This window comes from Trichoderma camerunense, assembly GCF_050948025.1.
Source record: "Trichoderma camerunense strain CBS 138272 chromosome Unknown V8C40scaffold_4, whole genome shotgun sequence".
NCBI lineage: Eukaryota > Fungi > Ascomycota > Sordariomycetes > Hypocreales > Hypocreaceae > Trichoderma > Trichoderma camerunense.
Genome location: NW_028145366.1, coordinates 1,694,921 through 1,719,623, shown reverse-complemented (window position 1 = coordinate 1,719,623; position 24,703 = coordinate 1,694,921). Strand labels below are relative to the sequence as shown.

Here is a 24,703-nt window from a genome sequence, read left to right as displayed (position 1 = left end):
ATGTTGATGCCATTCCCAGGGTTGGGATCATACATGGCTGAACTGATTACTGTCTCCCAAGATGTGATTCTGGAGAATGTGCTTATTGATTGAGGAATGTACAAATCTGATTGATTACAGTCGCTATGAGACCGATGATTGTATTATCATGGCCTATCTATCACGAAAAGCATTGGTTCATCGTACAACACTGGCTCCAGGACGCTGACAGATCTCGCTTGCAATTTGGATGCTACTTAAGGAAACAAAGAAAATCAACTTCAACTACATAAATACAACAGCTCTGGAGTCCATCAGGTCGCCCACTCAGCAATCAATTGCTCAAAATCCACACCATACAGCCAGTCCAGGTCAAAAGGTTCAAAATTACCAGCCTTGACTGCATCCGGCAAACGCCTCTTGTTCAGCTTGTCGTTCAGATCCAATACCATGTCTACACGAGCCTGTCGTCCCAGCTGCCAGTTCTTGAGCGCCTTGGCGATACGCACGGCATCTTGTGGGTCATCTTCGGACTCCTTCTGTTGTTGTACCCTGGCTACGACACCGGCAAAGGTGTAGACGTCTTCAAAGGCCTGGTTCACGCCTTGGCCGGCGGTGGGAGGGATTGCGTGAGCTGCGTCACCGAGGATGACGACACGGGCCTGGGTCCAAGTGTCCAGTTTGGGGACGAGATAGAATGGCCACAGGTTAATGCCCTTGAGCGGGATGTCGGTCACGGCATTGGCCACAATGGGGGGGAAGTCGGCGCTTCCTTCGCGCAGGAAGTCGACACACCAGGACTTGTTGTCCATAAGCTCGTCCCAGCCAGCGCGGTCGTACTCTTGCTGGAGACGACGTTGCTTCCCGATGAGGACTTCCGAGCCGTCGGCGCGCTGTGGGGCAATAACAAATGCGCCGTGCTTGGGGCTCATGATGGTGACCGGCAGGGGGTATTCGGGTCCGGCCTGGAGCTGTGCGCGGGGCACGGCGGCCGTAACGCCAATCATGTTGGTGAACTTGGGGACGAGGTCTGGGTACAGGTGCTTGCGGACGCGAGAGTGGATGCCGTCGGCGCCGACGAGGAGCTTTGCGGTGGCGGAGGATCCGTCGGCAAAGGCGCAGGTTACGGAGGAGGAAGACTCGGAGGTGACGTGGGAGAACTTTTTGTTGTACTGGACGGGGATGCCGGCGTCGCTGACCATGGAGACGAGGACGTTGATGAGCTCGTAGCGGTAGATGCGGAGGGCCTTGTATGCGTGTTTTGCCTGGGAGCCAAACTCGAAGTTGTCGACGGGCTTGTCGTCATCGGAGTGGAAGAAGAGTTCTTCGAAGTGGTAGCCCAGGGGCGCGATGTTGGCGTAGACGCCTAGGGCGTCGAGGATCTTGAGGGCGTTGGGGGAGAGCATGATGGCGCCGCCGATGTCGAGGGAGGCTTCGCGGGATTCGTAGAGAATGCAGGGGATATTTTTGCGGTGGAGGGCGAGGGCTAGGGTGAGGCCGGAGAGGCCTGCGCCGATGATGGCAACGCCGGTTGATGGAGAGGCCATGGCTTGGGATTTTTAATTTGTGATAGGAAGTTAAGGATAAGGAGAGGTGTATTGGTGATGGGTTGTGGTATTGCTTTTTGTATTGCTATGATCGAATGATGGTGATGATAATGAAGATGAGAAACAAACTGCTTGATGATCTGGCTGATATATATACCACTTACATCCATATATACCAGACCTGCCTTCATCATGGCATATTCGTGATATCACGGTCTATTCGACGCCATATTGCAAAGGATTTGCCTTTGACAAGGCAGACAATCCTTCGTATCTCCGCCGTCTAATCAAAAGCCGGCATTCATCATCATCGGGAGTCCTCCCGGCACATCATCATCGGAGCCGGAGGGAGTTCGGTACGAGGAAATTCGGCAGCCTTTGCTGGTGCCCGTCTCGGCCGGGTCTTGACCCCACTCGGCCGAGTGGAGTGGCTTCGGAGACGAATTAGGCCGCCTTGAGCCGAAGAAGCCAATGAGTTTGAATGTGGCAGAGCAGAAGGATTCGGGGTGATTGAAGGATGGGAAAGGAGGATGCTCGTATTGCCGATACAGCCGGAGGGGGAATTGAAGGTGAATGGGATTGGAGAAGACGAGGAAGAGTCTTATCTTTGGTGTATGGGTAGGTGCGTGCACAATGGCATAGAAGAGCATGAGGTTGTTCACAAGATTAGTTGATGTGGTTTTACAAGGGATCTTTCTTAGAATCTAAATCTATGTAAAAATATAATCATCAAGTCTATGTAGAATCATAACCATACAGGATACAACTAGCAAATGGGCGCCAGCTGTTTGTAGAAGAAAGCACCGTCTTTCAGTGAGCCGTCCCGAGGCGAGATGCCATAGTTGGGGATTATTCCCATCTGTAAACGCACGAGTAAGTAAGTCGATGACAATCAAAGGATCAAAAAAAAAAAAAAAGAAATGCAGAAAAAAATGCAGAGGAAGTCATACAAGAACATAGCCTAGGCGAGGATATACATATTTTTCCGCCGTGGAGCCAACGTCCGTCCCCAGTTGCTGCGTACATGTTAGTCCCGCTAGAGCACTCAACTTGAGAAAATGCACGGCTTCACAACTCACCAGCAACGTCCTCTTCTTTTCTTTGGCGATTTCTTCCAGTTCATTGAGTAGTTTATTAGCTATCCCCCTGCGTCGATAATTCGGCGACACCATGAGCATCTCGACGTCGCCTCGGAAAGGACCTGTGTCTGCTTCTGGCATGCCTAGCTCTATAATGCCGGCCACATCGCCCTGATCTTTGCCGTCTGATGATACCAGAGCAATCAGGGTGATGCGACGACCGGTAGAGATTTGAGAGAAGCGTTCGTTCCAGAAAGTTTCCATTCTTTGGACTTTTTCGGGAGTAAAGGGCGGGTGGAAGCGTAGGAGAGCGCCGTCGGACTGGATGCAATCAATGTGCATTTGGATGATGGCTGGGATTAGATGGGTGTGTTGAGAGGGGGAGAATGGAATAATTGTGATGTGTTCCATGATGTCGTTGTTGCTTTTCTAAAATATTATATACTAGCAGAACTTCAATTTACTCTTTTATAAAGGAAAAGACAGATTGCGGTGGTGGTTTAAGAATGCAAAGTTGGGAATAAATACTTGGTTCGATCTGTAATTCACGAGAAATACGAAGCGGATAGCACGCGCAATGGGGACTCGTAACGTGAAAAAGTGCACGTCAGCGCCCAGGAAGCCGCGAATACACCCAGTTGCTTGCCGCTGAGTCAATTCGTACTATTAGCACTTAATTAAACTGGGGCTTGTCTATGGCGAGAAAATGGCAACTCAGTTACATGTACTTGAAGTTGAAGATTGTATGTAACTAACATATAAATTGTAGCTGATTACAATGTGAAATATATTAATACATAGTATCAATGTCAAAGGTGGCACTAACATTTCTGGCCCTCCAGTTTTGGCTCATGCTATCCAATGGCTTATGGACGGTCAGGACCTCACTGCTACGCCGGCTCGTGAATCAGCGATGCTGCTTTCCCAGGCCCAACACGATTTAATACATGGTATGCTTTTCGGAGGGTGACGCGGGTCTTGAAAAATCGAGAAATAGCAGGCATGAATCGTCTGAAAGACGATTTCTGGCCTCTTCTTCGCTTGACCAATCACTTAGAGTCATTCACATTCGTTCTAGATTTTACAAAGAGTAGCCAAAACTGTCTGAGGAGGAAAACACTCTTAGAAGAGTGAGCCAGAGGATACCATAGTTCTTCTAGAAAACTATATCACCTAATTAACCTAATGATTCAAGCTTAGATCTATAATGGATTATGATATACCATGTAAGTGACGGCGATTCCTCCCAAAGAAAGCAAAGACTGAACATTGAGATTAGGTGACTATGTAGAACTAGTAGAATTGTGGCCTTGTATTGCCGCATACATGTAGAGGGTGACTACATGTAAGGAGGGGGTATAGGTGCAAGACTCCAAAATGGCTATATAAAACGCGGCCTAAATCTCCCACTCTTCTACCTTTGATTGAGCCCGGATTGTATCAGGATGCATCGGACCTAGGACTTGATGTCGAGTTTGCGCACAGGTCTTCATTAAAGCTAGGGCATCATTATGTCGACCTTGTTCTTTCCACGTCAAGGCTAGATTACTCATGCTGGTCAGTGTATGTGGATGATCCGCGCCTAGCTTGATCGTCAAAGTCTCTATCACTTGCGCGAGCAGATCCTCGGTCTTCTTCCATCGGCCCTGGTGACTATATGTTGTTGCAAGGTTGTTCATGCTGCTCAATGTATCTGGATGATCCGCGCCTAGCTTGATCGTCAAAGTCTCTATCACTTGCGCGAGCAGATCCTCGGCCTTCTTCCATCGGCCCTGGTGACTGTATGTTGATGCAAGGTTGTTCATGCTGCCCAATGTATCTGGATGATCTGCGCCTAGCTTTATCTTGCGAGCCTCCATTACTTGTAAGTTTAAATCCTCGGCTTCCTTCCATCGGCACTGGTAGTAATATGTTAATGCAAGATTGCTCATGCTGCCCAATGTATCTGGATGATCTGCGCCTAGCTTTATCTTGCGAGCCTCCATTACTTGTAAGTATAAATCCTCGGCTTCCTTCCGTCGGCCCTGGTGACTGTATGTTGATGCAAGGTTGTTCATGCTCATCAGTGTATCTGGATGATCTGCGCCTAATAACCTTCTTCGTATCTCTGTTGCCTCTATATTGAAAATCTCTGCTTGATTCCATTTGCCCTCATCGATGAAGTAAAAAGCAACACGGTGGAGAAGAGATGCCCTTGCTTTCTCCTCATCTCTTGATTTCAACTCATGTAACTGTAACACAGCGTTCGCATGTGATAGGTATTTGGCGCATTTTGTTCGGTTTTTGTATTCGAAGCTGGGATACATTTCCGACACTGTCATCAGTGCTTCCGTGCCGAATCGACTAATCGTTCCCTGGCTCGTTAGCCACTTTCGCGTCACCAACTGTACAAGCCGATGCATATCGAAGCTGCCACTAGTCTCCGTCACGAACGAGAAGGCCTTGAGGATACCCAGCGCTTCTGTAAGCTCTATTTCGCCTCGCGGGACCCCATCGCCTGCTTTCTTGCCATAATGCGATAAAAACGGAGCCGGGATATCTTGTCGATCGAGCATACTCATAAAGGAGAGGAGTTCGCTGGCTAAGACGTGCTGCTGCTCGATCTGCTTGAATGAAAGAATCCATGTTTGTGCTACTGCCTGGGGAGCTTCAGTGTCTCGCCCCACCGTCTCGAATTCCCTGCTCAACAGCTGCACGATGTTCATAGCGCTATCGCTTAGTAGCTGAAGGTATTCGTGCACTGTTATGCTAGTTTCTTGAATGAACGCGGCAGCCTGAGCTAACGCAAGTGGCAGGTGTTCTAATTGAGAAGAGAGCATTGACACTTCAGTAATGGTTGCGCTTGTGTTTTTGAGCTTCGCACGGAGGAGCTGTGCTGACTCCTCCTCATTCATTCGCAGCACTTCTATCGGCTGTTGTCCTTTGGTCATCCTAACTCCCACCTGCTTATTCCTTGTCGTGATGAGAATTGCACCGTGGGAACATTCGGGCAAGTATCGAGCCAGATTCTTCTCATCTTTCTCCTTGCTGGGGGTTGTAGCGGTGGCCGCAGGCTGGCCAAAGAAAAGCTGCATGTCATCTGCGTTATCAATGATCATGAGCCACTCTCCGTGATCCTTCTCCTCCAACCAGTTTTTCACTAATAGCAGCATATCAACCTTGGGTTCCGCGTAGTCAGGGATGTCGTAGTCTTGTGCGATAGATAAGAACGCTTGGCGAAATCGGGCGGCATTGCTAGCATGAATCCAGAAAACAGAAATTGTAGGGTGTGTCTTTTGCAGCTGGAATGCATATTCCAATGCGATTTGCGTTTTACTATCCCCTGTTAGCATACGATATAAACCAAAAAGATTGATAACGTACCCAGTCCCGCCTAGGCCATATAATGATGCTCTTGCTTGAGATGTACTGCTCGTTTGTTGTGTATGCCCCAGCTGGTCTTTCAATAATTTAAGGATTTCTGAACGTCCTACAAAGTCTGGATTACTTGTGTAGGGTAGAGAATCTAGACTTTGGCTTAGTATTTCGTAGATATTGCTGGCGGCAGCCAAACCTACACTTCACAGTCGAAGTCCGTTGGACTCGCGCTACAAGTTGGTGTTAGCTAAAATCAAGCACAATGATGATTAAAAAAAGACTGTCTTCGATTTACATAGAACCGGCGAGGCGGGAAGCATTTAAGCTACTTACAAAAGCGAGCCTTCACCACGTTTGAAGCCTCCTGCTCAAACTGTTGAAGCTTATCCAGCGCACTGGTATACCCCGTATCATTTCTATTACCAAACTTGACCATCATTGAATGATCCGAGTCCAGGGGGATTTTATCCTCCATAAAATCGGGAAGTTGAAGAAGGGCCGAGTCGTTGTCTACCTTGGTAATGAAGTCGCCAGTTCTTTCCCAGCGTTGGCTGACGCTGTCCTATTACTGGTCTCAGCCATCTCCTCGGTGCTATGATACCACTTTACTTACAAATTGAAGCTGCCTAGTCTGCCTTGTTTCGTAGAAGCTTACAACCTTCCGGTCTCGGATGAGATTCTTGAAATCGGTCAGCTGATTCTCTAGCAAGTCAGACTTGACTCTGATCTGCTGAAGCAGCGCGCTCCGCGGGTGGTTATCTCGACCAGCCAGCATCTTTTCAATATCGTTTACCACTAGCCCTTTATGCGGAATCCCAAAGAGAAGCATCCCGTATGTAGCCTTGTGGAGCGTTGCAATCGTTGGATGATCGTCTTCGTTCGTTTGGACCGCCTTTACGAGGCACTATACTGCTATTGAGCTTTTTACATGTGAGTTACGACGGATAACCTACGTGAGCGAGTATGATACCGCCAAAGCTGTGTGCGATGAAGAAGAGCGGTCGCTGCCTTAGCTAGAGCGGTGCATTTATTAGCCTCCGATTCGTGCTCTTATGACAGCATGTTGTAATAGAGCTTACCTCCTCGGTGTTCCGGATCTTCTTGAGTGCCTCCATTAGCCCCCGGCTATAGTCCATAATGGTGTCGATTCCACGGGTTGAGAGCTTCGAGTTGTAACCATAAGTCATCGTGCGACAGTAGGGCAAGTCTTTAGACAGGAAATGGCGCAACCACATCCGCCCAAGGTTTCCCTTAGCCCTCCACGAGCCATATGCATGTCCATCGAGACCGGTGATGGCGATTATACTGCGACCCAGTGGATTAGCGTAAGGGCTGCGCACAGGAACAGCAAGAGTAGTAGATTGCATCATTAACGAAATGTTACATACTCTGCGGTAACTGGCTTGTCTGCTTTGGGGGTGTAGAGCTGTGTAAACCCAAAGAAATGTTGGTCAAAGTTTATATCCACATCACCCATCTCAACCTGCCAATCTTCCAGAGGGTTCGCGTCTAGCGCGGACAAGAAATCAGGAACTCTGCCGCCAAACTCCACTAACGCAACCGTCTCCTGCTTATTGTTGGAGCAAGACGGCACGATGCTTGCGGTGACTTTTGATTGTGACTGTTCTTCACCCTTTAATAGGTTTTTGCGGATAAAATCTACCAGCGCATCGTTCGTCTGCGAGGCCGGGAGGCCAGTAACGCGGAAAACAAGGTTCTTTTGCCTAGTAACCACCCGAGAAGAGTCGATTTGTAGTCGAGAGGTAGCAGTTGCAGGCGCTTGGATATTGGATGAATTCCGAAATGTATCGACAGCGTTCGGCGTTGCCACCTCCTCGCGGGATGGACGGTGGCCCATGTTCCGGCGTCTCGCGGCTGGCACCGTGTAATATCCGAACCATGGACCTTTCGTAATCTTACTCGTGTTCACAGACTCGGCTATCAGCCAATGCGGCGCCTATGGCATGTCAAGCAGGTAGAGAATGGGATCCATGGATGATAATCAATGAGAAAAGGGAGTATTAAGAAAACTACAAGAAGCGGGGGGAGCAATAAGGCGTCAGGCTGCTTCATGCGGCTGAAATTGGTTGCAACCAATGATGGCTTAGAGTAAGGTCTCTCTATGCTGCCTCCTTTGACAAGCCCGCCAGCATGGAGGATGCATACTACGACCCGACCCTATATTATGATGTCGAGCTTGATTTCAAACCTCTAGGCTTGAGATCAGCCGTGTGAGTCTGATTGTCCAGAATCAACAACGATCTCATAGTCATTTCCTTCCGCTGCTCCAATTGAGCGATTGGGAGGAAGACCTGATATATTACGAATTTCTACCTGCAAGCATCCATTACTCTATCGAGTGATATCTACGATTGAATACAGGAAGAAGGTTGATGAAGCTCATGTATAATCCAGAACTCGAGCAAGATCTTGTGTTGGCGTCTGGTGCAGACGGGGACGAGTCTTGGAAGAGAAAGCTCGAAGACCGCCTTAAGAAGAAGACCCCAGCCAATAAATGCTACGAACCTGAAGAGGCTATCTTCGTCAAATCTGTCTCGGACCGAACCGAAACTATTCTTTCGAAATCTTATCCCGATTTTGATATAATCTGGAAGGAGATAGAGAAGCAGCTGCAAGTTTGGAGTCCTCTGTTCCGTGGAGCGGGGAAATTGCATATAAAGGTCAGGTGGTATTTGCTTACAAGGCTTTGGCTTCGGTTTCATCGGCATCGATGAGCACCCGCACAAGTACCCGACGAAGGGGGAAGCCACGAGAAGACAACATGCAGAACTAGAAGCTGAGCAAGCAGAAGATGAGGTTACCTGTCGGCCCAATTATTGTCCAAAATTTATAATATTATGCAACGCGATGGTCCTCCATGCTCAGGAACGCATTATTTTCGTGGTCCGGAGCGAGGCAACAAATCTGAGGACTAGAAGCAGCGGAAAGAGAGCAGCAAGAAACGAAAGCGACGGAACTCGTTTACAGATAGCTATCCAATCCACATTGCCAACATCTCACCTGGTTCATCCAATCAAGCGTCAGCCGTAGCCCTTACAGGGGCACCTGAGGGCATTGACGTGGATGATTGGAAAAACCAGCTGTTTGGCCTCATATTGTGCATGTAAATAGATACAGGTATCTTGTTGCAGCGCTATATGACGACAGGTTTTCCGAGACCGCCCCATAGCCCCAAGGGTCCGACTCATGGTAAAACGCGATGCCTCTATTCCAGGCCAATGCTGAAAGAAAGCCAAATGTCTCGGATTTACGTTCCATGTTCCGCGCGAGTGTTAAACAGCCGGCTGGAAAGATACGTTAATGATGGATCACATACCCAGTGCTTCTACCCAATCTGCTGACATTTGGCTGGTTATCAGAGTCATGATGAAAGTCTAGCATCTTGTCCCCCATGCAATTGCTTACTAACTAAACACACATCATCCGTTTTTGATGCTCGCTTGACGATCTCACAGCAAGCTGCCAGCTGAAACGACCCCTGTCCTATTAGTCGTGGAGATCACGGAGAGGACGCGCCAATCCCGCATCAAACCTGGGTGGCACATCCATCTCCTCGTCATTCTGTCAAACTACTGGATTTTCGCCCTGCTTTATCCGGGGATGCTAGCAGCATGGGTTTCACTCAGTTGTGGTGATATCTTTCAGCCGTCCAGAGACAAGAGGCGGCCGATGCAACGCTAAGCAAAGCACTTATGTATGAGTAGATCACCGGAAACTGGGAACTCTTCCCTGTAAGTGGCGCTGGTAGACGCCCTGGTAGACGCTCTTGGCGGTGAGCAGCTGTGCCGATGGAGAGCTGAGGTTGCTCATCGGCTGGCCATGATTTTGATGCTGTACTGAGCCTTCAATTCTTGCCGTATTCGTTCCGCCGCACCCATGTCTATTTTGCACCAGAGCACCAAAACGTCAATGACATCCGTAATTCGTCCTACTTGAAATTTCTTGTTCAACTGCAGGTACCTTGGCTGTTGTGTGACTTGCAACCGTTGACAGAACGGAACAATGTCTCGCAGAGAATCATGTATCCACGTGATGGCCAGCTCAGTCAATACCGCGTGTAGCCAACTGAGACATTCTAACCCCGAGGAGAGATGATGGCCACATGAGGAAAGAGGGACAAGAGAGAAAAGAGGATATAAGTCGGATATTGAGCTCTTGGTCTGCATGTATATATAAAAAAGAGATGCTACCATAGTGTCTCATTGAGGGCCTCTGAAGTTTTCAAGGAACCACACGTACATGGTTTGTTTGCGGCATTGTTTGACATGTGGCATCTTGTTCGGATATTGGCAGCATCGCAACTTTGGTTTAGCGATGGGAATCCAATTGCGGCACAGCGAGGCGGCCATGGCGTATCATCCCGCCTCATTGTCGACGGACAAGGATTTCTGGATGTCACCGAGATGCGCTCATTAGACTCGATGGTCCTAGATACCAATGGAGCAACTCTATGGTTGAAGAGGCGCGAGAGATATAGCAGCCGCTTTGCTTGCCCGTCGCTGCAAAACAGTCCATATCCGTTGAGCCTGTCTCTTCGGATCGACGATGATGGTAACTTCAATCTGAGCATCGTCGACATCCCATCTATAATGACAGGTTAGAATCACTCTCCAATAAGGATCGCCAAAGCATATCAATGAACTCACCTTGACTATGTGTGTAGCCTGCTATAGCATTTCGAAACAAGTGTCAGGCCACCTCAAGCCCCTGCCTGAGATTTCTGCCGAAGATGCAGCCTTCATCAATAAAATGATTGAGCAGAAGTTCATACCATACCAGAACATCCCGGATGCCCCAAAGAAGCCCATCCAAGAAATCAGGGCTCTAGGAAGACAATGTTTTCCCTTTACGCCCTACAGCTTTGAGCTTGCCATGACTCTTTACGACTGGACCACGGCGTCGTTTGCGCGCATGGTGTTGTTCAAAATCTTTCAGTACACTGGCATCGACTCGGGGGTCGCAGTGCTTCCTCACCCTTTGGATCGTGAGAGCCTCGCTGTCAATATTTGGCAGAGCAACTTTTCTGTTTATACGCCGCAAGATGCAGACTATATGCGGACTTTTTTGATGCAGCCCGCACATTCGTTGGACAATCTCACTGCTCAGCTTGAAGAGGTCATCGATGAGGTATACAACTTTAGCGAGATTGAAAACCGCCTTCTGGTTGCAGCCATGCAGTCGATGCCTCGGACATCGATCGCTTCGAAGCCACGCCTGTTTAGCGGGCAGGTTGACATAGAGCAACTTGGTACAGAACGGTTCGGCATCGAGTTTGAAGAGTGTCCGCTGAACGAGGGTCCCGTTGGGGTCGAGCTGACACATTCACTGACGGATGCCCTGGCCAGTTACATGGCTGTTGGAAAGACGATTACAACCAAGATGGTCTGGAGTTTTACAGAAAGTATGGAAGAGGCAATGCACTATTCTAATGGGATCGTGCTGGTGTTGAACCCGCCGTCTGGTGCCTCGGTGTGGGACAGTGTATCGTTTGTTACACCACTATCTGATGATCCGTCCAAGATTGAATATACCGCTGCTCCGGGCACCAAGTTTAAGATTCAGTCTATTCAACATACTGCTGTCTCGGGTAAGTCGGTGACGATTATTGGTCTGGAGCCAGTGTTGGAGCGAGGAGGGCCTCTGAAGACACGGCCGATGTTTGAAGAGAACCGTCAGCAGCGAATAAGTGCGGATGTAGTTGGACATGATGGTGTGCGTTTGATTGAACAGGGTATTGACTCTCATGGGTTTGTTCAGTCAAGGTGTGGTCGATATAAGAGTAGATGACAGGGAGAAGATGGATGAATGGATGAGTAATTGTGATGAGATGAAAATGAAGAAATGATTATAAAACATATGCACTTATTCCCGCGATGCTACATTAACCTTCTAGCTGGATGGGTATCTAGATTGATCGATTGAAGCTTGGCTTCTTGGCAGATCTGTCCGATCTCGACTGCTACGTCTTGGACTGGAAGATTCAAGATGGACTGCATTCTCTGGTGTTTTTGTCTTAGGTTGGCCTACCCTACATGTACGTGGACATATTTTGTGTTTAACCACGTATAAAGCCCTATTTCATGCTGAATACTCGTATTTTTACTCTGCCAATATTAACATTTGTCATTCTTAATTACCTTCTTCTTCTACTGCTTCCCTCTTTATTCTCCGTCTTATTTGATCCGCTTGCAATCCGTCTTACAGGGCTCAATTCTTCCTGCCGCTTCAGTTAAGGCAAATACAGGGGGGTTTACAGTGGACAAGCCGCTAATCGTCCAGGGACCTCCTTGCCACTGCGGCGGCCAATCACAGTCCCCGGACCTGACATGCTATGGAAAGAATCGAGGCCTTGACTGCTTCTCCACCCCAAAGCCGCTCGCCATCCTTCTAATTTTACCTCATGCTCAGCTTCAGCCTCAGCCGCATCGTCGTTTCGGGCGTCAGTCTTGCAGCCTTGATAGCGATTGCATTGGCCATTTTACCGTCGTTTCTGGGCCTGGACTCTTTTTCGTTTTCGGGCTTGTCAGAGCTGAAGCTAAAGGCAGAACCGCAAAAGACACAGACGCAGACTCAAGCAGAGACGGCAACCAACATCCTCGACGACACAATGGCTTCGCTGCGTCGGGCTGCTCCGCTGGTGTTTCCCGCCCTGGGCCGGCATACGGCCACTGTGATTTTCATCCACGGGCTGGGTGATACCGGCAGCGGCTGGGCTGATGCCGTGCAGATGTGGCAGAGGAAGCACCGGCTGGACGAGGTCAAGTTTGTGCTGCCAAATGCTCGCATCATGCCCATCACGATGGTTAGTTGGTAAATTGATATACGAGTAAACTCTTGGAGCACTATGGGCTGATGCTGGGTATCACATATAGAATCAAGGCTACCCTATGCCTGCTTGGTTTGACGTCGTACGACTCTCCCTCTTTACCTTTGTTTCCCCTGTGCATTTGTGATTCAGTCTAACTCCTGCTCGTGTAACAGAAAACTCTCGGTGGCGCATCCGGCAGAACCCTGGATGCCAAAGCTCGCGATGAGGATGAGGCTGGTATTCTTGAGTCTCGCGCCTATCTGTACTCTCTCATCCAGCAAGAGGTTTCAGAGGGCATCTCGTCTGAACGCATTGTGCTTGGTGGCTTTTCCCAAGGTGGTGCCATGAGCATCTTCTCTGGCTTGACGGCTCCCTTCAAGCTTGGTGGCATTGTCGGCTTGTCCTCCTGGATGCTTCTTCATCACAAGTTCAAGGAGTTCATCCCAGAGTCAAACCCAAACAAGGAAACCCCAATCTTCATGGGACATGGAGACATTGACCAGCTGGTTCTTTATGAGTGGGGGTTGGCCACTGAGCAAAAGCTCAAGGAATTTGGCTTTGACGTGAAGCTGGAAACATATGAGTGAGCATCACCCCATCATGCCTTTTGAGTTTCCTTTCTCTGCAACTTCTGCAACTACTACATGTTTAAAAGATGGTGTTGCCATCTAAAATCATGTCATGTCGTTTACGACCTCTCTTTGCTGACGTAAAACCAACCACAGGGGCATGCAGCACTCTGCCTGCATACAGGAGTTTGATGACGTCGAGTCGTTTCTGGTATCCAGACTCGCTTCAGACAAGGCTTAATACATAGCATCGTGAAAGCAAGGCCCGCCGCATATAGAAGGTGGTGCGCGCCTGAACTCGAGAGCCCGCAGGAAGATGAACAAGGGGACTGGGATCATGCCGCGTCAATGCGGAATATTCTGAGCATGACGGCCCACGAACGGAGTAATAGCAGACATTCAAACCAATTCACGGGACGGTTCCTCTTGCGATCCCCTGGCCCAATTTAGCGACCCCCACAAGACTCTGCATCGCCCAAGTGACTTTCTCCATTGGCTGCGGCGTGCTTTATTTCTAACCTTGTTTGGCGTGTTCCTGTTTCAACATCACGGCCCAGCCGCAAGAGTTTGGGCTAGCATCGACATGTGCAAATTAATTTTGCCTTGAGCCAGCATTTCATCTGTCAAGGACGGAAAAATCCATTCCCACTAATGGCCGGCCTTGGCACAATGCGACGCAATCGTTCCGTGGCATCCATGAATGATTTCCACGGATCGGATGTAACGCGGCTAAAACGAGCTTCTACATTAACATTAACACGGCGGCACATGGGCATTTTAAACTCTTAAACTCTTTAGGAAAGTTGAATTCAATCGGCCCAGACGAAAATACGACGAGCCTCAGAACCGGCTGCACTTCGGTGCTGACGACCCCCAACGTGGGCTTCAATCTCAAGCTGCTATTAGTGACCTGCCAAATCTGGCTGGAGTCGTTCCCACCATTCATTGCCGAGGGGCCTTACAAGGCCAGATAAGCGTCTCACAAGAAGGACATTCACTAACACTAACACAGTTCAGGTACCAGCAACTCTCACTTGCCCTCCGTAAGGCTGCCCTGGCATGACAGCTACCGTCTGGTGTTTAAGCTTGCAGCTGGAAGAGACGGAATGGAACCCTCTCTTTCTCCGCCATTAGAGGCAGCCGCCGTGATGAGACTGGACTGGACTCGTACTTTCTGTCACCATCCCCATACGGCGGGCCCTCGGTCGGTCGCTTGCACGTTTGGGCGTTCGAGGCGCCGCTGGAATTGAGGTTATCGCGAGAACCCCCGCCGTCTTTCCTCCATCGGGCGCTGTGGCGTGTCCCAGATGGGCATCTGCTTCTCTCTGGCCTGGCCGGTATCTGCATGAGGGCTCGTATGCTCGTATATGAAGCCCTCACGATCCATCATGTAACGTTGTCCGGAAGGAAACATGTTCTTCCATCGGATATCATATCTGGTGAAAGGATCCATCCGCCATCTAAACGCTTGTGCCCCAGGATGGCATGGTGTCGTCTAGGCCGGTACGCTAATAACTCTTCGCCCTGGATTATCGCCGTCCGGGGTACCTCAAACTTGCCGGACGAGGCCAAGCCGGCTCTGACAAAGCCGGGCCCTGGAGCCACCTTCCGGATTGTCAACTAGGCCAAGTCTTCTTGACTGCCATATCGGGACTCTGCTGTTTCGGCCGAGCTTACACAGTCAGCTGTTTCACCACTGGCTGTGGCGGCTTCGAGGACGACCCTTGGAATTATATTGGATTTATTGGACGTTGAGAAAAGATAAATAGAGATGGCAGCTCCGGCCGTTTATGGAAGAAGCAAGTTTCCCTCTGGATAACTCATCAACAGCAGCAGCAGCAGCAGTGAAGATCTGGTAATCTTCCTACCGGTCTCTTGTACATATATTTGTTCTTCTGATTGTATATACATACTCTCTCACACACTCTCTCAATCATGATCTTCAGCAAAGCACTGGCTGCTGCCGGCCTTTTGGCCACTGCTGCTTACGCCGCTCCCACCGCCACCGTCGAGAAGCGCGCTGCTGGTGGCAAGCTCGTCGTCTACTGGGGTGCCGAAGATGACAGCACCACTCTGGCCAACGTCTGCGCCGACCCTTCATACGACATTGTCAACTTGGCCTTCCTCAGCCGCTTCTTCGCTGGTGGTGGCTACCCCGAGCTTTCCCTGAGCACCCTCGGCGGCCCCTCCGCCGCCCAGAAGTCCGCCGGTGCCACCAACCTCCAGGACGGCACTTCTCTGGTCCCCGCCATCAAAGCCTGCCAGGCCGCCGGCAAGCTGGTCATCCTCTCCATGGGTGGTGCTGTCGACTTCTCTGCCGTCACCCTCACTGGTGATGCCCAGGGCCAGCAGATTGCCGATACCGTCTGGAACTTGTTCCTTGGTGGTACCGCCAACCCTACCCTCCGTCCCTTTGGCAGCGTCAAGCTGGACGGTGTTGATCTCGGTGAGTAAAAAGAATCATGTTCTGTGTCTGTTTCTACCTGCAAGTTGCTAATATTGTATTTCCGTGATAGACAACGAGACTGGCAACCCCACTGGTTACCTTGCCATGGCCCAGCGCTTCAAGTCCAACTTCGCCAAGGACACCAGCAAGAAGTACTACCTGACTGCTGCTCCCCAGTGCCCCTTCCCCGATGCCTCGGAGCCCCTCAACGTTTGCCAGCTGGCCGACTACATCTGGGTTCAGTTCTACAACAACGACAACTGCAACATTGCCCAGTCTGGCTTCAACACTGCCGTCAAGAACTGGAGCAAGAGCATTGGCAACGCCACTCTCTTCATTGGTGCTCTGGCCAGCGGTTCCGACGGTGACCAGGGTTTCGTCTCCTCCAGCACCCTCCTCTCTGCTTACCAGGGCGTCTCTGCTCTCAACCTGCCCAACATCGGCGGCATCATGCTTTGGGAGGCCCAGCTGGCTGTCAAGAACGGCAACTACCAGAAGACCATCAAGGCTGGCATCTCTTCCGGCAGCGGCACCACTCCTCCCCCCACCCAGAGCAGCACTCCCAGCGGTGGCAGCTGCTCTTGGGCCGGTCACTGCGCCGGTGCTTCTTGCAGCACTGACGATGACTGCTCTGACTCCCTTACCTGCAACAGCGGCGTCTGCGGCACTGCTGGCTCTACTCCTCCTCCCGCCACCTGCTCCTGGGAGGGTCACTGTCTCGGCGCTTCTTGCGGCAACGACAACGACTGCTCTGACCCTTACTCTTGCAAGAACGGCGTCTGCTCCAACTAAGCTTGGACAATGGACGAAGTGGCGTGGGATGTCGAGCCTTCTTGTATATAAATTAATATCTATAACTTTTGGGGCACAAAAAAAGTGTACAAAGCCCTGTTCTGTTTACATATACAAACTAGCTAAATAAAGCGAATGCATATATTGAATATATTCCGAACCAGTTTTGCCACATTTGTGAATGATCAACACGACAGGAGCTAGACGTTGAATCTATGGATAATATGCATGGGACTAACTGTTAATGGCTGGCTCTACTAATGTGGTGTCATGTGTCTTCGTCTAGGGGCCAATAAGACAGTCAAAGAAGACGGCCAAGAACTTTACCGTTCCTTCACGAGTGGATATTCAGCTTAGCCCCCGATCTCAAGCTCACGTCGAACAACCCCCCAGATCGGCCAGCTTCTCCCTTCTTTTGAACCACGCGCGATGCTTTTTTACCGAGGCTTTGGCTAGACTGGTGGGTTTGGGATTCAGCTTGATTACGCATCCATGGACCGCTTATCCCTTGCGTGTAGTACGGAATAGGTTATCGTGGTTCTGGATTCGGCTTGGCTGGTAGGATGACCTTGCTTGAGACCCACTGGTATCTGCGTTTACTCTCCGCATGGGTTGCTGGTGTGTCATGGAATTTCGATAGAGTTGTATTGCTCGTATAATGATTATATATAGACAGGACGGAGTATGTATATATACGAGCCCGAGGTCTTGGAGTTGAGGATGGGGTTGATAATGTAGGCCGTTTATCTGGTCGATATTATACCGCTGTTTTGGTTTAAACTGTCATTTTTCTTTCGAACTTACTTACTATATCGTGTAAACCAATGAGCAATAAACAGCCTCTCGCGGGGGGCTCTGTCCCTAATGAAGTCGGATCCGCGGCGCGACTGAGCCAGCCATCGCTCCCAAAGACACCCGACGCTCACATCCAGCAGCTCATCCATCAAATCAACGAGCATGGCTACGCCATCATACACAACGCTTTCTCCCCCTCGATAGTCGCCGAGGCGAAAGCTGAAGTCGCGCGGCTGACGGCGGATCCCGAGATGGTCGGGCCGGCGGGGGAAAAGGGCCGGAACACGTTTGAAGGGTACAAGACGCAGCGGCTGTACGCGCTGGCGAACAAGTCGCGCGTGTTTGACGCCTTTGCGCTGCATGAGAACGTGCTTGCGCTGAATGATTACTTTTTGGATCCTGGGTATTTGATTAATTCGTTTCAGAGTATAAATATCTTGCCGGGGGAGAGTGCGCAGACGATGCATTATGATCATGGGTATGTGACGATGGAGAGGCCTCATAAGCCGGTTGGGACGGTGAGTTACTTGTATAATTTTGTCCATTTTTGTATTTTCTTATGAATGAATAATTGAAGAAGGGAGCGGAAAAGAGAGAGAGAGGCGAGGGCTGACTTATAAGAGCAGGGCGTCATGATTGCGCTGGATGACTATACGGCTACGAATGGCGCAACGGTCATTGTCCCAGATTCGCATCTCTGGGATTCTCACCGCGTGCCTTCAGCCGAAGAAACGATTCCCGTCGTCATGCCGGCCGGCAGCATGCTCTTCTTCCTCAGTACGCTGTGGCATGGCGGCGGCGCGAATACAAGCGGTGGGAGCAGATTGGCACTAACGGCGCAGTACTGCCAGCCGTGGATTAGGCCCATGGAGAATCAGATCCTGGCGGTGGACTGGGAGAAGCTGGATGAGATTCCGGAGAGGTTGGTGGACATGCTTGGGTATAAAGTTGGGAACCCGTTTCTTGGGTTTGTGGATGGGGGGAGTCCGAGGGCGGCGGTGGGGAGGTTGTTGAAGAAGTATAAGGGGATTGCTGAGGCGAAGTTGTGATGGGTTGGGAGTTTTTATGTTGGAGTTTTTTGTTGTGCTCGTGTGTTACGGTAATGACTTCATGGTTTCATGATGGGGAGAGGGGTGTTGTGTTGTTTGGCGTTTGCAATTGTAAATACATGTGCACGTAGCTTGTATAACGAATATTATAACGAATATTGAATAAGTAAGGGGTCTTTTTGAAGCTGCTTTTGCATGATGAAGTTTGATTGCTTCGAGTATATTCCCATGTAAGCTGTGCGCCAAGATCTCAACTGACGTCTCAACCAACATGAAGTTCTCCATCTGCATCTCTTCCACTACAGACTTGGCAGCGTGACTCATTCCTTGATTGGCTGCCTAGATCCTGTCTCGTATTGTAAATTAACTACTCCCATGTCATTGACATCTCAGCAAGCCAGAAACTCATTAGATGCTGAGTCTAGATCTCCGGGATGCGGGGTTGTTTTATTTGATAATGGCTAGCTCGTATAAGCGACCAACGCCCGTACAAAAAGGTGGCTCCAGTCTGACTCAAACATCAATGACTGAAAATCAGCCTTACGAGGTTGCCTGGAAAAAAGGAAATCATATTGTCTCTGGGACTTGGCATTGGGTTGAATGGTTCGGTTGGAAACAATCTGTGCCTCTGATGGTTGAGGATATAATAATCGCCAGCGTCGTCACCATCATCTGTTTTGTGAGCCAATCCTCAACTGGTATCAACATACAATCGTTCTGTGGCCATGGCGAATAACGTGGTGCTTGATCTGGACCTGCTTCGAGGCTCTACACCTCGAGGCCAGGCAACTTACCTGCGCAATCTTGTCAAAAACAATCCAGACGCGGAGTCATCCATCACTCCTCAGCTCATCGCTCTCGTTGCTTCAGACTCTCTTCCGTCTATTTCCCTCTCGTTATGGCCCTCTGCATCTAAGGAGCCTCAGACGACTATAGCAGTGATTCGACAGGAGCACTGCCTCAACGTCCAACATGCTGCCATCACACGATTCTGCCGCCTTCTATGCAAAGAAAAGTCATTTGCAAAGACATGGGAAGCCGCTGGGGGCGCGAAGGGGGTCGCCCAGCTGATGGCGAAGCTCAGTGTGAGTGGCGTGCGCTCCCTCGTCAAATGGCTTGGAATCAGTGGTCGTGCAGAAGGTGCCCGCAAAGAACGTCAGAGGGCAATGGAAGAACTTCTGACTCTGCTCTGGGGACTCGAAGGAGATGAGAATGCTGCGCTGGATAGCCGTCCCTTGCGCGATGAATATGTCAAGATTCTTCCAGCTTGCGGCGGTGCTTTCAGATTACAGTGGAAGGAGATGAAGCAGAAGCTCCCTGTTAACTACACTTTAGCTGTTGAGACAGACCACGAGTTCTTTGAGCAGCACTACGATGAAAAGCTGCGACGCAACGAAATCAAAGCCTCCGAGTTCCTAACCGCAGTGAAGCCTCTAATCATCTACCGCACTCAGTACGGCCTGGATGTTCTGGACAGGTTCATTGATAGCGAAACACTGCTCGGAGCAACTCCAGGTGACCTCCTTGAGGCGGTAATCTATCCGCTAAGCAAGCGGTTTTTGTCAAGACGAAGGATAGCCAGCGATACCACGATGCGATTTTGGAGCCGTGTTATGCTGTGCTTGAAAGAGCGCCAGCCATTTCACGAAGAGTTTCGGAATTCGAGCGATCACTATAAACGGATTCTTGCTCGTTTGGTCAAAGTGTGGAATGAATCACGCGGGCGAATTGAGTACACTGAGATGTTGACCGAGCTATTCCCTCTTATCCATGAGATTGTTCTGAGGAGGTACTCGCTGGTAGATCTCATAAAGAACGTTGCCCAGACACGACGATATCAGCTTTTACGTTTGTTTTTGAAGCATACGGCAGGATTCCAGTTTGACATTGGAGAGCCCCTTAGCTTGGAGCACTCGGGGCTTGAGAAATCATCACTCCAATGGCATCCTGAGATATTCTCCCTCTTGCCGGCAGATGAGGCCTTCACCTTGTGGGAGAAAGTTCAAAGAGCCGGAAAATATGCTGGATCTTGGGAAAGACACTGGAGCTCGACTTCTGAGTCCATTTATTTTTGCCAGGACCAAGACGACTCCAATCTGTCTGACTTCCTCATTATTCGAGCCTATTTGTTGCGTCAGAGCCAGGCCGCTCCTTCATTTACAACAGCAGAATTGGATACCATGCGGTCTGATCTTCGTCAAGAGGTTTCTAGGAGGATGAAAAAGGCCACTCAGGGTCGTTTGCCCGAAATAAGATCGACATGGGCTGTGGCTGCTTTGGAGCTCTGCGTCGCGATTGGGGATCTTGAGCTTTATGGAGAAACTCTTCTCTGGGCAAGGCGGTTTAACAAGGATCCATTGACGGTTCATGAGATCTACGGTGGATATTCCCTGCAGACGAGAGAACTGACTGACCTTGTGACCGTTCTGCCTGCTAAAGAAAGCACACAGGTCCAAATCGAAGAGCTCAGCCAAAAGATACAGTCTGCCAATGACATCTTGCAGACTCTCTTTGACACGGCTATGATGGGCGTCAACGAACCTAGCTTTCGCGGCTGGAGCGATTGGGGGTATGCATTTGAGTTGATCAATCGAGTCATTTGCAAACGCATAGCCCTTGTCAACGACTTTCAGGACCGGACCAAGATATCAGATGACCCGCTGTATGAAGCTTTATGGCAGCCAACATTCGCCATGCTGGAAAAGATGTTGCCACATCAATATATTCTTGGTCCCGCGGGCGAAGTCAAATTTGATCACCAAGCCTATCGTAGCCTCTCATGCTTTCATGTGAAAGAACCCGAATCTCTGCGCGAACCCACCATTAGGTTTCTTGATCAACTGGCCAGGTATTATGATTCAATATGGAGAGAATTTCGCCTCCGGCAAACGCCGGCTTTGGTCACGGCTGATGAGATTTGGCCTAAAGGACTGACTATCCAACACTTAGACCACGATTTTGGGGCAGCTCTAGCATACCTACCATATGCGCAGTCACGGATCGAAGCTATCGTGTTTATGAACCCTCTCAAGGGTTTGCAGCCCATCCAGATTGATGAAGAAACCCAGCTGGCCATTGGAACGTTTATAGATAGTTGGGCCGCGGCTCTGCTGCAGTACATTGAGATGCCGGGCAAGCTCTCCAAGGAAGAGCAGCGGAAAGAACGCATCTCGGGGGCCTGGCACCATGCTACCGTCAACCTGAGCAAGGACCGCATGTCCCCAGAAGAGGCCGAGAGGTTTTGGTGGCCCGTTTTTAAGAGTGTCTTCGTCAAGAAGGATGAACTTGGGATTGATGAAAAGGCGGATCAACGACATGAACCGTCTCTTCCCGATTCGGATGAGGATATGCAGCCCATTGAATGGAACCCCGACCCTCAGTATGAACGCATTTCTCTGACTGAAAAGAACAAGACGCTTACGCCAACGTGCTTGGATGTCTTGTTAAGTCGGTCAAGGATTGGCCACCTAGCGAAATTCATCTTGACTGAGGATTCTGAATTTGGGAAGGTGAAATGCGTCATTCCTAAAAAGCCTCGCCCTTTGTCCTTCTGGGAGTCGTACTCTACCACGTATTCAAAGCTCACTTGCAAGTATGTGGATGCTTACGTGGTTGCGGCAATCTTGGCTCTCAATATGACGAAAGGCTCGGACATCTCACTGTTAAAGAAGCCGTTCCCCAGCTCAGGGGCGGTGCGTATTCCGGCTGTATATCTTGATCAAGAGTTTCTAGAGAGAGAGGTCGACACGAACGTGCCTGGATTTGCTAGCATGATTGATCATTTCAAGCATTATGTGCCAGCTAGCCTCTTCGCTCAGCTGGGGGCTTCGGTTCTTGAGAGTATAGGGAAGGGGCCGGAAACAGACAAACCGTTTTATACGTTGGTCTATATAATCAATAGGCTCTTGGAAGGGGCCAGCCCTTCGATGGCAATCCCTTTGATCCAGCAATTCCTCTTGGAGAATCCGGATGCAAGCTCATGGCATAGGCCGCTTCTTAATCCAAAGGCTCTCATTCATTTCCGCCCTGCCGATGCGAAGCACTTTTTTGAGACTTTTACGGATGCCATCTTGGATAAGCTCCAAGAACAGGCGGAGAGGCGTGCAAAGCAGAAGCCTGATGATGAATCTGCGAACAAGGGACCGCTTGTCAAAGTCACCACTGTCAAAATGCTGGCCCAGCTTCTGAGAGAATCTCCTGTTGTCAACCCGGGCCTTGCGGTGGAATTAAACATCAAGATTCTCAAGAGAGCAAGCCATGTTGATATCCGGGCCGCTGCTGTTAAGGGATTGACGGAGGCCATAGCTAATACGACCGATCCTGGGGTGAAGAAGCGCATATTTGATGCGTTGCTCCAGTATGCTGCGCCAATTGCATCTTCAATCAACGAATCACAGCCGTTGATGGATTGGGATGCTCTGACATCTAACAACGAGCTACCTGAAATATGGAAATCTAGTGATGGGACCTTAACCACCCCCACAACCATGGACCTCATCTTGAAGCTAGGATTCTGGCAGGATTGGCAGTCAGAAGAAGGCCGAGCGTACAAAGAGCTCATCTACACCATTATGGATGCTTCGGCGGAAAACCACCAGCGATGGATGAAACTATTCATCAAGAAACATGGCTTCACCATGCCTGATGATGCCCAGCTTCCCGCCATACCCATGTTTCCGACTGCGCTGGAAGCCCTTCTCCCCAGAGTGATGAAATCCGACATCTCAGCCAAGTATCTTGATGTAGCAAAGCAGTACTTATTGCTAAGAATGAAGCTTCCTGACTGGATGTCTGCTATAACCGACGCTGTGAGGCACGATCAGAAGCTGGTCAGCTCTAACTCGGGCAGACATTGGTGCTATCTATGGAACGATGATTATCATGACAGATTGACAAAAAGTCTCCTTGAGATCATTCGCATCCATCTTACGATATTGGAGAAGAAGACGAACGATGAAAAGACCCAACAAGGAGACTCTCATCAATCGCTTGAGGCATTTCTCTTCGAGATTGCGGATATTTTTATCATGCAAGGGAACTTGAACAAGTTTGATGCATTCGTGGGCGACACATTGACTGATACTCGCGATAATGCAGTTTGGGGACGGATTCTGGAGCGCATCGATAGCCTTCGAACGCCTGCGTGGCAAGCTGATCAGAATCGAAAGCCAGCAGTCCTTCCAGATACGCTGTCGCTCAAGATTAAGATGTTGAATTTGTCCCTTCCAGCTTCAAAGCCAGATGAGATTAAAGAAAATGCGGCCAAATACGCGAAGAAAGCTGTAGAGCTTCTAAACGACATTGTGGCCAGCGGAATTCCATACCAGAACAGCTACAATGCACTGCAGAGAGAGTTGAGGAATGCTGAGCCCAAGGCTTTGGTTGCGATCATGATTGGATCGACGCCTGCACTTGATGATCCGAACAGCGTAACGTTGGTGGATCATCTTCGCGTGGAGCTGGCGATGATGATGTTGGACTCGAGCTGGATTTTTAAGCAAAAAGGTAGTATGGCACCTGAAGATGATGTTTTGAAGCGGGCTGAGGAGCTGGTGATGAAGGTGAGCAGAAGTAGCGTGGAGAATTTCAGGAATTTGGCGGCGCATTTGAAGAGAATTATCGAGTATCCTGACGGTTGGGGCTTGTTTGATTGAAAGAGAGGCTATCGAGACAGTCTTTTTCCCATTATGATAGTCTACGAATGCTCTTTTCTATCTAGCATTTTTGGTAAATTGACATCCGTCTATGGTGGTATCAGATCGATCTTCATCTTAGGGTAGCATTACTACTGCCGCCATTAAGCATATAATTGATTGCATAAATGCCTGTCCATGCAGAAAAGAGGCCAAGTACACCGTGGATGAAGCCCATTATTGACACTTCCTTGTCTCTTGAGCTTGAGACAGCTAGCTAGGACCGGGCCGATGCAGGCTAGCCAGTATTACGTGGGGGTGGCCGCTTCTGAGTAATATCTCGAAAGCCTCATGTCTTGGGTTTCCTTTTTGTATACATCCATTGGCCGTCAGCCAGCCACCTGTTCCTCCCCACTTCTTTCGCTTGTAAGTCCCGTCACCGTCAAGGCGGTAGAGCCGGTGGCTTGCGATGTCTTCCCCGAAGCTGGTCATTGGCGGGCGTGTCTGAGACTTTAATATGCAAGGGGGTAGATTACCCAAGTCTCGGCGCGGGCATTGGCCGAATGGGAAATACAATGGCGTCCGGAACCGAGTCCCCCCTGGCGCTGTTAGCCGGTGGACTATTTGG

General features: G+C 49.8%; 7 protein-coding genes across 7 annotated transcripts; 4 read left to right on the top strand and 3 right to left on the bottom strand.

The window, feature by feature from the left end:
* Positions 1-120: 120 nt before the first annotated feature.
* V8C40DRAFT_285551 (FAD-dependent oxidoreductase) lies at positions 121-2,101 on the bottom strand. The gene has a single exon (XM_083222392.1). The coding sequence runs from the start codon at positions 1,524-1,526 to the stop codon at positions 294-296; it is 1,233 nt and encodes a 410-aa protein (XP_083076482.1). The 5' UTR covers positions 1,527-2,101; the 3' UTR covers positions 121-293.
* A 111-nt stretch (positions 2,102-2,212) lies between these two features.
* On the bottom strand, positions 2,213-3,170 carry V8C40DRAFT_237905 (GNAT family N-acetyltransferase). Its single transcript, XM_083214336.1, has 3 exons — positions 2,606-3,170; positions 2,477-2,542; positions 2,213-2,385 (listed from the first exon to the last, which is right to left on the bottom strand). The coding sequence occupies exons 1-3, from the start codon at positions 3,014-3,016 to the stop codon at positions 2,293-2,295; spliced, it is 570 nt and encodes a 189-aa protein (XP_083076481.1). The 5' UTR covers positions 3,017-3,170; the 3' UTR covers positions 2,213-2,292.
* Positions 3,171-3,850: 680 nt separating this feature from the next.
* On the bottom strand, positions 3,851-7,979 carry V8C40DRAFT_163757 (uncharacterized protein). The gene is made up of 8 exons (XM_083211507.1): positions 7,351-7,979; positions 7,042-7,267; positions 6,916-6,975; positions 6,576-6,866; positions 6,296-6,524; positions 6,163-6,192; positions 5,969-6,110; positions 3,851-5,920 (listed from the first exon to the last, which is right to left on the bottom strand). The coding sequence occupies exons 1-8, from the start codon at positions 7,818-7,820 to the stop codon at positions 4,003-4,005; spliced, it is 3,366 nt and encodes a 1,121-aa protein (XP_083076480.1). The 5' UTR covers positions 7,821-7,979; the 3' UTR covers positions 3,851-4,002.
* A 2,269-nt stretch (positions 7,980-10,248) lies between these two features.
* Positions 10,249-13,601, top strand: V8C40DRAFT_263387 (Phospholipase/Carboxylesterase domain-containing protein; the record flags this gene model as incomplete). Its single annotated transcript, XM_083219461.1, has 6 exons — positions 10,249-10,579; positions 10,647-11,730; positions 12,392-12,785; positions 12,856-12,891; positions 12,965-13,374; positions 13,517-13,601. The coding sequence occupies 6 exons, from the start codon at positions 10,249-10,251 to the stop codon at positions 13,599-13,601; spliced, it is 2,340 nt and encodes a 779-aa protein (XP_083076479.1).
* Positions 13,602-15,140: 1,539 nt separating this feature from the next.
* V8C40DRAFT_163624 (glycoside hydrolase family 18 protein) lies at positions 15,141-16,760 on the top strand. Its single transcript, XM_083211501.1, has 2 exons — positions 15,141-15,806; positions 15,877-16,760. The coding sequence occupies exons 1-2, from the start codon at positions 15,296-15,298 to the stop codon at positions 16,596-16,598; spliced, it is 1,233 nt and encodes a 410-aa protein (XP_083076478.1). The 5' UTR covers positions 15,141-15,295; the 3' UTR covers positions 16,599-16,760.
* A 1-nt stretch (position 16,761) lies between these two features.
* On the top strand, positions 16,762-18,805 carry V8C40DRAFT_163747 (phytanoyl-CoA dioxygenase family protein). The gene is made up of 2 exons (XM_083211506.1): positions 16,762-17,911; positions 18,020-18,805. The coding sequence occupies exons 1-2, from the start codon at positions 17,423-17,425 to the stop codon at positions 18,440-18,442; spliced, it is 912 nt and encodes a 303-aa protein (XP_083076477.1). The 5' UTR covers positions 16,762-17,422; the 3' UTR covers positions 18,443-18,805.
* On the top strand, positions 18,563-24,261 carry V8C40DRAFT_163626 (uncharacterized protein). The gene has a single exon (XM_083211502.1). It carries the CDS (start codon positions 19,168-19,170, stop codon positions 24,094-24,096), a length of 4,929 nt encoding a protein of 1,642 aa, XP_083076476.1. The 5' UTR covers positions 18,563-19,167; the 3' UTR covers positions 24,097-24,261.
* Positions 24,262-24,703: the final 442 nt, after the last annotated feature.

Coding starts and splice junctions, on each gene's coding strand:
- V8C40DRAFT_285551 (XM_083222392.1), bottom strand. CDS start 1,526: ATGGCCTCTCCATCAACCGGCGTTGCCATCATCGGCGCAGGCCTCTCC.
- V8C40DRAFT_237905 (XM_083214336.1), bottom strand. CDS start 3,016: ATGGAACACATCACAATTATTCCATTCTCCCCCTCTCAACACACCCAT. Junction 2,543..2,605: donor AAAAGAAGAGGACGTTGCTG/GTGAGTTGTGAA, acceptor ACATGTACGCAG/CAACTGGGGACGGACGTTGG. Junction 2,386..2,476: donor CTCGCCTAGGCTATGTTCTT/GTATGACTTCCT, acceptor GTGCGTTTACAG/ATGGGAATAATCCCCAACTA.
- V8C40DRAFT_163757 (XM_083211507.1), bottom strand. CDS start 7,820: ATGGGCCACCGTCCATCCCGCGAGGAGGTGGCAACGCCGAACGCTGTC. Junction 6,867..6,915: donor GCGGTATCATACTCGCTCAC/GTAGGTTATCCG, acceptor ATAGCAGTATAG/TGCCTCGTAAAGGCGGTCCA. Junction 5,921..5,968: donor TATGGCCTAGGCGGGACTGG/GTACGTTATCAA, acceptor AACAGGGGATAG/TAAAACGCAAATCGCATTGG.
- V8C40DRAFT_163624 (XM_083211501.1), top strand. CDS start 15,296: ATGATCTTCAGCAAAGCACTGGCTGCTGCCGGCCTTTTGGCCACTGCT. Junction 15,807..15,876: donor GCTGGACGGTGTTGATCTCG/GTGAGTAAAAAG, acceptor TTTCCGTGATAG/ACAACGAGACTGGCAACCCC.
- V8C40DRAFT_163747 (XM_083211506.1), top strand. CDS start 17,423: ATGAGCAATAAACAGCCTCTCGCGGGGGGCTCTGTCCCTAATGAAGTC. Junction 17,912..18,019: donor CTCATAAGCCGGTTGGGACG/GTGAGTTACTTG, acceptor TTATAAGAGCAG/GGCGTCATGATTGCGCTGGA.
- V8C40DRAFT_163626 (XM_083211502.1), top strand. CDS start 19,168: ATGGCGAATAACGTGGTGCTTGATCTGGACCTGCTTCGAGGCTCTACA.